Genomic DNA, 12,293 nt, shown 5'->3' with positions numbered 1-12,293 from the left:
GTCCTCAATGCATGCAAAGAAGAACATAAAAAGTAAAGGGATAGAATACTCCCCCAAACTTGGCATGATGTCCATAGTGCATTCGGGTGGGAGGGTGGGTGTATATTCCTTTGTGGGTGTGCTTCATCATAAGCTCCAATATAAGTCCTATCTCCATGTTGCTCTTACACAAACAAAAGGTTCACACAGCAAAAAAGAAAAATACTCAATTCATAAAAAATACATCGAAGGAAAGAATTGAGCAAACAAAACCCTCGATTTATTAAGAGAAAAAAAAATAAACTAAAAACTCATTGGGTTGCCTCCCAACTAGCGCCTTTGTTTAAAGTCGTTGGCTCGACTTAGTCTTCTAGCTACAACTCTGAAACAAAAAATTAAAATGTTAGAAAACTATACAAAGATAAAAACAAAAAGAATCCTAAATTAAATAACCAGTTACCTCCCCGGCAACGGCGCCAAAACTTGATGTGTAATTTTCGAGCTTTTATATTAATGGATTATTAACACACAAGTTTAATAAAATAGCTCTAATATTACAATCTATCTGCAAGAGTACAGAGTCAACTGTAGTACTTCGAGTGTCGAACCACAGGGAGGCGTAGGTTATTTAACAAGAATTGACAAAATTAAAAAACTAAATTTACAAACTAAGGTACGAAAATGGAGAAAGATGTCACTCCAAGTTGCTCACGAGGCTTGTATTATTCTACAACTTTAACAATGAAACATACGAAGGGATTAAAACATCAACCTAATCGCGTGCACTGAACATGTTTGCGACGTATAATTCACAGTCAGCTGAACACTTGTTCCATGAATTAATTTTCAATAATATTAAATTCATGCGGAAGCGCGGGAATAAAAGATCATCTACTATAGTCACCTACTTAATCCACTGTCAAATTATCTTCTGAACAATTCTAATTCGATAGCAATCCAACAATCAATCATTCCTAAACTATGTGAAAGAGACAATAGCAGAGGAATTAACATCACTACGTTATTAGCCAAAAACATAGTGAATAAATATTGAGCATTATTGGACACAAACATATGATATCAATGGTGTGAAAACATCCATACAAGCCTAGATTACAACTTGGAGCAACAAAGGAAACTTAGCCTAAACATATGGTGAATTTGTACTTAAAACCGTAGGATTCAAGCTCTTGATGAGTGGAATTGAGATTTGGACCTTCCTCCTCTCTTCTTCCTCTCTTTCTCTCCTTTTTCTTTGCAGCCGTCCACTCCCTCTCCCTATTAAAAAACGTCACCTCAACTCCCTCTCTCTTCTCCTTTTTTGTCCTCCCTTTCCTGCCACCTTCTGCAGCCTCTTTTTCTTTTTTTCCAACCAATCACGTCACCTTTAACTGCAATATTGCACTTATAATTGATCCACCCGGCCGGGTAGATTATTGGGCATAAAATTCACCCGGCCGGGTGACCAATTTTGAGGAATTGCTGGAATTTTCGTGTTCTAACATCATACCCGGCCGGGTATTTTATTAGGCATAAAATACACCCGGTCGGGTGGCCACTTTTGAGAGCTTTCTGCACAGCTTTTCACCCTCCGAGCTTCCTTCTTTGTTTCATCATTTACTCCTCTTCCTACCCCACAAAACCTACTTTTGCAAGCATCAAACTATATAAATCATGTAAAGTTAGGGGAATAAAAATGTACAATTTGATTCACCTCACACACCTAACCAACGCAACCAATCAAACTGCTAAGAAACAGGAAACATCTTTGATATTCGAACCAGAAACATCTACCAACATCATATATCATAGATAGAGCAATTTAAACATACAACTATAATTCAATCGCATACCAAATGTGTAACAGACTGGCTCATATTTCCCACATAACTAGCTCCGGTGCGATCAATCAGTTTGATTAGATTGAATCTCTCGGAACCTTGATAACCGCTCACAGTCGCCACTACCGAATCCATTCCTTCCACAGGTTGATGAGGCGCAGATCCTGTTTAAAAAAAAGCCCCGAATAGAAAATTCAATCGATTGTATACAAAAGCAAACGAATACCCACACAAAATGAAGGGGAGAGCGAAACCCTAACGCGATTGACCATATGCAAACATGATTATATACTTTATGGAATTGATTTACCTAAATGGTGTTGAAGTGAATCATCATCCATGGCAAATGAAGTGTCTGGGCGCCAAAATGAAAATTTCCAAACTTTCAATTTGTTTTGGTTCGAATATATAGAGAGAGTTTTTAAATGCACTTTTCAATTATAAATATTCCGCCTCAAATTTAGCTGGAAACGAATTTTAATTTGGGTACTAGCATTTACACCTCTATAATTACAGCTACTTTAAAAAAAATTGAGCCCAATTTCTCTCTGTTTATTTGTTTTGAGGACTCTATGTTATTTTGTAAAAAAATTAAAATGATTTTATACCAAGTTATAACCATTATAATGTACTACGAGTCTACGACTGAAATATTAAATATATGATATGGTCATATCTAATCAACTACACGTTTTGAATGTCAAAACACATCTTTAACTCTGTTTATTTTAATAAATCCTTATTTTCTTTTTATACTATAAATAATAAACCTATAAACTTTATAGTAATTCCTCTCGATGGATCATTTCTGACAGATTTATGTTAATTATTAACATCGTCGTTAAGAAAATGGCTGATTAAACCATAAACTGAATTAAAAGTAGAATAACTTATTACAACAAAATTTAATTGTACAAAATGTCAATCGTGTTTTTATAACTTCTCGTTATTCGCTAATAGTAGTGACAAAGTGGAAATATTGAAATATGCATCACTTAGAAATACTGAAATATGCATCACTTAGAAATACTGAAATAGGCATCAATGAATCAATATCTTTTTTATAATACTACTTGAAAAATGTACTTGGCTATATCTTTATATTCGACAAGATTAAGAAATGGAAACTTAACAAGCATGACTTTACCTGAATGGCAAACATTCAAATACAACATACTAGTATAAAACATAACTCAATTTAAGTGAAATTAAGGGTAAAACTATTTTCACCAATTTCACATACTGAACGGAAAGTAAATGAGTTCCTCTACAGTTGAACGCGCTCCAATCAAATGCCAATTGATCCATAGCCTGATTTGTGAACAGAGTAACACTTCAAAAAAAGAGTCCGCACCTTTTCATGGAAGCAAGTGTGTGTGTGTGTGTGTGCATCCACCACCTCCATGTTGCCTGCTTCAAGTGTTAATTACTACGTGGCTCTCCTCCAGAAATTGAGAATCCACTGGTCAGATGAATTCCACAAGGTGACCTTTCAGCAAGTTCTGTAGGCACTAAACCCTGAGGATGGCCTAAAGTTCACCTATGAGCGGGGTTTACACCATGCGATGGCACCTCATATCCAGTACCAGCTCTAGAATTCGGTGTTGGCTGGTAAGGTTGGTTATTCATGGAAACCTGTCCTTGATGGACTGCAGGACCTCTGGATGATGCATCATAGATGGCGCCCTTTTGTGTCTCGTAATTAGCTCCCCTTTGAGCTTCATCTCCTGAGCCTCTTTGGATATCATAAGCAGGGGCACCTTGTCCCTCCTGGGTTTCGGATCTATGACCTCTCGGAGCTTCATATCCCGGTACCCTAGGGGCATTGTGTGCAGATGGAGCCAATCCCCTCTGGGCATCATAGCCTGTTCCAGTAGGTCCCAGTTGGGCACCATAACCTGTTCCAGTAGGTCCCAGTTGGGCACCATAACTAGCTCCAGTTTGTACCCTCTGGGGATCATAACTAGTTCCCCTAAACGCAGGGTAAAAAGGGCCTCTGGACGCATCTTGAGCATTACCCGAACCATAGGGAGCAGGCTGAGAATTACCCTCAGTACCAGCTGGCACAGCAGGTCCAAGCCCAGCACCCCCTCCCAGATGAGAACCATGACCCTGCTGCTACGAGAGAAATTTGTTAGTTAGAGATTAGCTTAAAATTTAAATAAACTTCACATGCTTTTCAACTTTGTTTCAGACACCAAAATCATGTCCAAGTGCATGGTTTAAAATTTAACAGAGTCCACAAATATTCAAATACGTACAAAATTGGAAGACCATCTTTTGAATTATTGAACAATGGTTCAACTTTAACCCAACCTTGTCTTGATGAGCTCATTGGTTTAATACCCAACTTCCACTCCTCCCAACTCAAACAAACACATTCACAGAAAGGGGAAACGAAAAAGAAAGGAAAACTAAAAAAAATGTCCAGCTTTGTTTTCAAATTTCAATAGAAAGCTGCAGCAATTTTGAACTTATATATATGAATATATCCAGATTAAAAGTGTAAATTCCTATTTGCAGAACACGCACAGTTCATATATTACACAGCAGAGATTACAAATGGTCAATATATTGCTGATACGTACCTGTACACCATAGGCATGACCAGAAGCATAGTTCCCTGGAGGAACATTTCCAATATATCCAGCGGAACCACCATACGGCCCTCCTGGAAACACATTTGCAATTATGGAACATTATTATCAAGGTAAAAAGATAAATATAATAGGAAGGAAATGAATAGCAGATGCCAATACCAGTTCGGTGGTCATAATTTGTAGAAGTACTCAGCTCAGCCCTGAGCTTCTCCACTTCTCTCGACATTGCGATGTAGTTCTTTTCCATTACCTGAAGTGATTCAAGGTGGTCATTGTATAACTTCTTCTCATAGTCATAAGTCCCCCTGTTCAAATAAAATCCCAAAAAATCATCAAGTCATTCAGAAGTAATGCCAATTCCAAAATAAATAAATAAAATGAAAGTGCCAACATAGAGTAAAAAAAGCTTTATTAAACTAGTTTCCCATCCATGAATCATGATCTGATGATTCCAATATATGTTTGCAGTAAAGCCCTTAAACCCTGGTTAAAATTACAAAGCACAATTACCTGTAATGCTGGTACTCCTGTCTCATACCATCAAGTTCAGCAACTAGAGGAGGGATTTGTTGTGCCTCAGAGTGAGCCATATGAAGCTCGTGATTCAACTGCTGTATCTTTGAAACCAGTTCCTGTCTTCCAGAAACCAAGGATTGTGCCTCAGTCCGTGTTTGCTGCAACTCCTTTTTTATGGATTCTGCAGCTTTAAGTTCAGACTCCATCTTTGATATTGTATCAGTAATTCCTCTAGTCTGTTGCTCTTTTTCAGACTTTACATCATTAATGTGTGCATGTATTAATTGCAACTCATGCTTGGCAGTAGCAAGATCTTGTCTCAGAGTACCATGGGTAGCAGCAAGCCTCTGATTTTCTGTTGCAAGTTTTGCTATCTCAACATGCTGTGCAGAAAGCTTATGTGCCATTAGTTCATGAGGAGGTAGCATTTCAAAGTGAGGAAAACCACCAACAGGTGGACGAACTGCAGAAGCATATGGATCAGGATGTCCAGCACCAGGGCCAGGGAGAGGACGGTGATGGTGGGGAGGAGGGACTCGCCCTTTACTTGCCATAGTTAGCTCCCAACTTTGACCTCTGAAACAGGCGATAATTACTTTTAATGCAAGTGGGAGTTGCACACTCTCTGCACCACAATAAATCAGTTCCTAAAAACTTTGTTGTGCAGAGAAATTAACACAAACTTAAGAATTCATGCGAGGCAGAGCTGGAGAGAAAAAGGTATCACTTAATATGTTAAGATGCAAAACTTCATCAAACAATTAAAATGAGAAAAAACGGAAAAATGTTTATAGACAATAGCTCCTTGAGCATGTAGTATCAAAGATTCAAAGATGACAGCAAAGGAAGGAATAAAACATGTTTAGGACCTTTAGGTACTGTACTTACTACTTATAAGTTTTATAAATTGGTCTTCATTGTAAACATCGATAATATTTTAAAAACTAAAGCATTTGTACCATTTAAGTAAACCTGCATAGACATTTGGTGTAGCACAATAACCAAATTAATTACAGATACTACTCACACCTTACCCAAGACATAATTTCGACATAAAGAAAGTACAAAGACACAATTTTTTAAAAAATCCAATGATTCTATTGAAAAAAAACAGAAAAGGTAGGGACCTGAACATGCATTTTGTTATAAATTATCATGAATGTTTCACTTGCTTAAGTGTGTACATGATAAGATCCATAACATTTAAAGATATTAATAAAAAAGTGCATGAGATGTCATACTATCTCTACGAAGTACCTAAAGAATTTTATAAACCTCTTCTCTCTACTCCAGAGTATAGCCCATGCCTAGTTATTTACACGAACTAGTTACATTTAATTTTAGTATTATGCAGATCTTTGAAAGTTCAGAGAGGGTAACCATAAGAAGTAAAAGAGAGGGAAAATATCTGCATATAAAATAAGGACCAGCAAGACTAATTTAGAACAACCCCACTGATTGGACATCATTCTTTCATTACTTCACTAGTTGTCAGCAAGAAGAATAACTTAATATCTGAAGATAGTCCACATTGCCCCAGATTGATCTGCAAGACTGCAATGTTGTTGAAGTCTTTCAATATGAACACCTTCCCACGCTTTCTTTCCCTATGTATCAAGGATTTTATATCTATTCTGAAGTAGAGATCCATAAGACGAAGGAAATGTCAATAGGCATGGCATCTCTTATGCACGTTTGGGTTTGCATGCTATAGCTACTGATCAACATGGACATGGCCATTATCTAGCACACATTTGCATATAAGCGCATTGGAATGCCTGTGATGCACATATAAAATAGTGGATAGGACTCCTGTGCAGTTCATACATTAGGGATGCCAACGGGTGGGTTTTATTCAAGTGAAAACTTGGCAGGCACCACTATACAAACATCAAACAAGACACCTAAGTATTTTAGAAGTGAAGGAACATGCAGGCCAGGCTTTGAAAAAAGCTTCGGTCTGTCAGCACCAGAACATGACATTTTAACCTTTTTTAAAGTTTAATTTTCACTTTATTCTACAAAAACTGAGCCTCGAGGTTCCATTACAATTAAGTTTCCTCTCCTACAAAAAAAATGATGATGATGGTATATAGAGCTACAGCATATGGAGAAAATGAAAATCTCCAGCTGAAATGTATGCTATGGAAAAAACGAAAGAAATTATATGCATGAGCAAACGACTCTTGGCCACTGGTAAAAATTATTACTAACCTACTCTTTCATTTCTGGTATAGATAAAAGCTAATCAAATGAATCAACTCGAAATTACATAAAAACAGAATTTGCATCTTAAAGCCAATTTTGTTGTGAGACGATTGGCGACTAATCCTGAAGGCCTTAGGCAGCAAAAACCCAAACAAATTGAAGCACCAATACGACATAAAAGGCATCTCAATCACAATCCACGGTCTAAAAATTGAGAACCCGAAAACACTATATCATCTTCTTTCCGACGATCGGGAAACAGAAAACCATCAATTATCAAGAAAAAACTGTCAAAACTAACCCAGAGATAAGAAAAACAATCGGGTTAGTAGCAAAGTAAAATACTACTGGGGAAGCAAGATGAGAATCGAACTTGCGAGAGAGCGGATGGGCGTGGAGGCGCGGGTGCGGGATTAGGCGAGCGAGACTGAGAGCGCAATGCGGATAGGCTAAGCCCGACGGCGACAGGGAGTTCTATAGAGAGAGAGAGGAGATCACCTCATAGACATACACAGAGAGAATGCGCCTGTTTAGGTGGGCTTCTGAAAAGTGTAACGGGCTGAGATCCATGACCCGGATTAACATGAGTATAACGGGCCGGGTATGGAAGTGCATGGTTGTTTCACATTTGGGCCGTAGTCTATTTCGCTTTCAAGTTTCATCTACTTTAAACCTTTTTCTTTAAGCCACAAAAATAGCTAGTACCAGTATTAATCCAAATTGAAGTGTACAATATTAAGATTTTGGATCAGGTTTCGGCTCGGTCCTATTCGGGTTGTGGACTTGTGGGTAGGGGTGAGCATTACCGAACCAAACCGAACCCGAAAAATTAAAAACTGAGCTTCAAAAATCGAAATTATATGAAAAATGAAAAACACATTTATATATTAATATATATAATACTAGGGATGTATTCATTTCCTTTTTGTATCTTTTGTTCTTTGTTCTTTTTAATCTCAGCCCCACGATATGGTCATCCGACGGTTAGATTGGTGTCACGTGTCATTTAATAATGCAGATTTTCAGTTGAATAATGCACACCGACTAATAATGCAACATTATAGTGTAATAATGCAGATTTTCAGTTGAATAATGCACACCGACTAATAATGCACAATTATAGTGTAATAATGCAGATCATCTGGACCGTTGATGAATGAGATCTAACGGCTCATATTAAGAAGAATAAATGATCTAAGGGATGAATATGAGAATAACGCTCCCCATACCTATAATACTATATTTTTTATATAATAAATAAATAAATAAATATATATATATATATATATATATAGGGTCATGATTTATGGCAAACACCTCTTAACCATATAACTAGAGAACAAATAATAGCCACAAGATCAAAAAAATCAAGGACTAATATTAATTTTCAAATTTAATGAGATATTAGCTCCCTCATTCACAAATTTACTCCATAATAACAAGTCAGGGGTACTATAGTCATTGCACAGTGAATTAAATCCTTTTGATTCACAGCTGTCCTTTGATTTTGATCGGCCACTGGTGATCGACCTCTCGATTCCGGCGAAGAAGCTGGAGTGGATCGTGTTAGCGGGTGGTGACGATGATGATCATCATGAGCGGGTGGTGGAGGAGCAGCAGCACTACAGGGGGTGAGGCGGCGGCTCTATCGCACGCCCAATTGCTGTAAAAAAACCTGAACCACCGCCGCCGCCGCTACTAACTCCGCTGCTCTGCACCGCCGCATTTACGGTTCGAGATTGGATTGGAAGGAGATGCCTGTGGGTTGGTGGTGGAAATTGGTGAAATTGATTGAAATTGAGCAAATTTGAGGTTGCTGGGTTTAGTGTTATCATTTGGTTTTTGGTTTTGAGAGGGAATGCAAACAGTGTTTTTGTTATCAGTTTAACGGTTGAAGATAGTATCATCTTTCTTTATCTGTTCATTTCTTTTTTAACTCATTACTTCATTTTACCACCGCTATTGTCTCACATTCGAGTAATAAAATCCACGTCAGATTCTAGAATTCGTTTATGAATAAAATCCACAGGAAATCCGAAATTCAAATTCTTAGATTTATTTTGTTATTAGTGATGTGTTTTGTAAACAAGAGTGAAGTAAAATCATGCTAAGAGTGAAGTAAAATAACAGTAAAAGTGATGTGTTTTGTGAACAAGAGTGAAGTAAAATCATGCTAAGAGTGAAGTAAAATAACAGTAAAAGTGTTGTGTTTTGTGAACAAGAGTGAAGTAAAATCAGAATAGGAGTGATGTGTTTTGTGAACAAAAGTGAAGTAAAATCAGAATAAGAGTGATGTGTTTTGTGTACAAGAGTGAAGTAAATCACAGTAAGAGTGATGCGTTTTGTGAACAAGAGTGAAGTAAAATCAGAATAAGAGTGATGTGTTTTGTGAACAAGAGTGAAGTAAAATCACAGTAAGAGTGATGTGTTTTGTGAACAAGAGTGAAGTAAAATCAGAATAAGAGTGATGTGTTTTGTGAACAAGAGTGAAGTAAAATCACAGTAAGAATGATGTGTTTTGTTAACAACAATGAAGTAAAATTATGCTAAAAGTGATGTATTTTGTAAACAACAGTGAAGTAAATCAGAATAAGAGTGATGTGTTTTGTAAACAAGAGTGAAGTAAAATCAGAATAAGAGTGATGTGTTTTGTAAACAAGAGTGAAGTAAAATCAGAATAAGAGTGATGTGTTTTATTAACAATAGTGAAGTAAAATCATTATAATAGTGATGTGTTTTATTAACAATAGTGAAGTAAAATCATTCTAATAGTAAAATCATTCTTAGAGTGATGTGTTTTGTAAACAAGAGTGATGTGTTTTGTAAACAAGAGTGAAGTGAAATCATGCTAAGAGTGATGTGTTTTGTAAACAAGAGTGAAGTAAAATCATGCTAAGAGTGATGTGTTTTGTAAACAAGAGTGAAGTAAAATCATGCTAAGAGTGATGTTAATAAAATATATCACTATTAAAATATAACAAATTAAGAATTAAAGACTTCAATTTCAATTTTAATTTTAATTTTAATTTCAATTCCACGTCCTGGATTCTATGATATCGAAGTTGTTTTCGCAAGACATTAATCTCCCAAAGTAATTATTTTCGGTCAATAATTATTTAATAATTTTTGTTGGAAAAATAAAACTCAAAGCTACTCCACATTACTCAGTGTCGTTGACGCATAGCTTTTGGCATTTCAAAATTTAAAATATAATAACCATTAATCAAACCGCAATAAATGAATGACGGCTCCACAAAAACACGTCCCTCGCAAGTTTCCGGATTCTGTTGATTCAAACCATTAATCAAACCGCAATAACCATTAATCAAACCGCAATAAATGAAGAAGTTCTCCGTGGTGAATAACGATATCTCGGGGAGACTTCCGTCGTTTAATTCCGGATTGGAGCTCAATTTCGGCGGCAATAGCTGCCTCTGCGGCGGTCCGGCGGGGAAATGCGGCGGCCTGAGTAAGAAGAGCTTGGCGATTATCATTGCCGCGGGCGATTTCGGCGCCGCTGCTTCGCTGCTACTAGGATTCGGCCTGTGGAGCTGGAGCTAATACTAACTCCTACGATGAAGCTAATACTAACTCCGACGATGGTTGCGGTGGAGCTGGAGCTGCTTGTTTCAATGGTGATGGAGTACGTACTAAACAAGCCCAACAGCAGTAAAGCCCATCAGCCTAAAGCCCAAGAAAGAGTATCAGTTCGGCATGACTAAAGAGTATCAGAGTTCAGTTCGGCACGACCAAAGAGTTCGGCCCCAGCCTACAGCTCGGTAAAAGCCAACCAATCAAACTCTGCTCTCAGGTCGGCATCAAGCTCTACTCTCAGATCGGCAAAAGCTGCTCGGCAATAATTCAGCAGTTCGGTCTCAGTATTCGACCGAACTAGGAGATAGTGAACTCATGCAGGATTTCCACCTCCACTACACCCACGATCTATTTAGTGGTGTCAAGCAGTCATTAACTCATGCAGGATAGTGGACCCATGCAAGATCGCCACGATCTCCACGACATCCACTACCTAGTAAATGGCTGCATGCCACGATCTAGGTTCAATGTATAAATAGAACCTAGATCAGATAGATAGGGTTAAGTTCTGTTAGACTCTCTCGCTTTCTAGAGATCAAATACAAAATAGCAAGTCTGTATTGTAAGCTGTAAGAAAACAGATCAAGCAATACAACTCTGCCCTCATTTTCTTCCCGTGGACGTAGATTTACCTCAGTAAATCGAACCACGTAAAATCTCTGTGTCGTGATCTGCATCTTCCTGCATTCACTAACATCAAAAATTCGCCGATTCATCACTGGCGCCGTCTGTGGGAAACAGAGAACCAAATTTGTGATAAAGCGAGTTTTTGATCCTCTTCTACCAAAAAAATGCATACCAGATCACATAACACCCGTGCCTCCGTCCGTGATAACCATGAGGAAGCTAATCCAGCAGCCCATAGGCCTGGAAAGCAGCCTCGTGAAAAATCTACTTCCAGTTCTCACGGAGAAGGAACAAGCCGCTCAAAAGGTCCACACACCGAGTCTTCCTAGCAGCCTGATTTGAACGAGGCTGTCAAGCTGTTCTTGGCCGAGAAGCAGGAGGAGTTCTTAACCTTCCTGCAGAAGAGCCAACAGCCGGAGAAGACAACGGCGGATTCTCCCTCCTCATCCAGACATGAAAGTCACTACCGCAGTAGTGACGTGTCTTCCAGGAGAAAGAATCCTCAACCCCGACATGTTCCTGTTCCTTCTCGGTACCGGAACCACAGGAGAACTCCATCTCCTCCGTACCGAAGAGATGTCGGGTTCGCCATGTACGGAGCATTAAAGACTCCGTTCTCGGACGACATCACCCGAACTCCTTTGCCGCGGAACTACCGGACACCGTCAATGACTTATGACGGGCTAGAGGATCCTCATGACTTCTTGGGACGCTATCAATATAATATGGCGAACCAGGGTCTCAATGAGGTCCATATGTGCAAGCTGTTCCCCGAGCTGCTCATCGGGAACGCCAGAAGGTGGTTCGACAGCCTTCCTCAAGGCAGCATTAGATCCTACCGAGATCTAATGGATGCTTTCCACAGGAGGTTCTTTCAGAAAGCGGAAGCCCGGATCACTTCGGCTCAGCTGCTTTCTATACGTCAAGG

The 12,293-nt window shown here is 38.5% G+C and overlaps 2 protein-coding genes across 12 annotated transcripts; both read right to left on the bottom strand.

Annotated features, from left to right (window-relative positions):
- Positions 1-735: 735 nt before the first annotated feature.
- LOC121771005 lies at positions 736-2,264 on the bottom strand. 2 transcript variants are annotated; one of them, XR_006043904.1, is made up of 3 exons: positions 2,131-2,264; positions 1,833-1,984; positions 736-1,622 (listed from the first exon to the last, which is right to left on the bottom strand). XR_006043904.1 is itself a non-coding variant. In XM_042167802.1 (3 exons), the coding sequence occupies exons 1-3, from the start codon at positions 2,159-2,161 to the stop codon at positions 1,484-1,486; spliced, it is 342 nt and encodes a 113-aa protein (XP_042023736.1). In that variant the 5' UTR covers positions 2,162-2,264; the 3' UTR covers positions 736-1,483. The 2 variants fall into 2 exon arrangements, 1 of the variants encoding a protein (XP_042023736.1); XM_042167802.1 differs by having other exon boundaries at positions 736-1,642.
- A 677-nt stretch (positions 2,265-2,941) lies between these two features.
- Positions 2,942-7,668, bottom strand: LOC121772287 (protein FLX-like 2). 10 transcript variants are annotated; one of them, XM_042169314.1, is made up of 5 exons: positions 7,518-7,668; positions 4,931-5,561; positions 4,580-4,725; positions 4,409-4,491; positions 2,942-3,938 (listed from the first exon to the last, which is right to left on the bottom strand). In XM_042169314.1, exons 2-5 carry the CDS (start codon positions 5,488-5,490, stop codon positions 3,357-3,359), a joined length of 1,371 nt encoding a protein of 456 aa, XP_042025248.1. In that variant the 5' UTR covers positions 5,491-5,561; positions 7,518-7,668; the 3' UTR covers positions 2,942-3,356. The 10 variants fall into 10 exon arrangements, with proteins under 10 accessions (XP_042025248.1, XP_042025256.1, XP_042025257.1 ...); XM_042169322.1 differs by having other exon boundaries at positions 2,942-3,935; XM_042169323.1 differs by having other exon boundaries at positions 2,942-3,932.
- Positions 7,669-12,293: the final 4,625 nt, after the last annotated feature.

This window comes from Salvia splendens, chromosome 16 (assembly GCF_004379255.2).
Source record: "Salvia splendens isolate huo1 chromosome 16, SspV2, whole genome shotgun sequence".
Taxonomy (NCBI): domain Eukaryota; kingdom Viridiplantae; phylum Streptophyta; class Magnoliopsida; order Lamiales; family Lamiaceae; genus Salvia; species Salvia splendens.
Note: the sequence above shows the minus strand (reverse complement) of the source record. Positions and strands in the feature narration are given on the sequence as shown.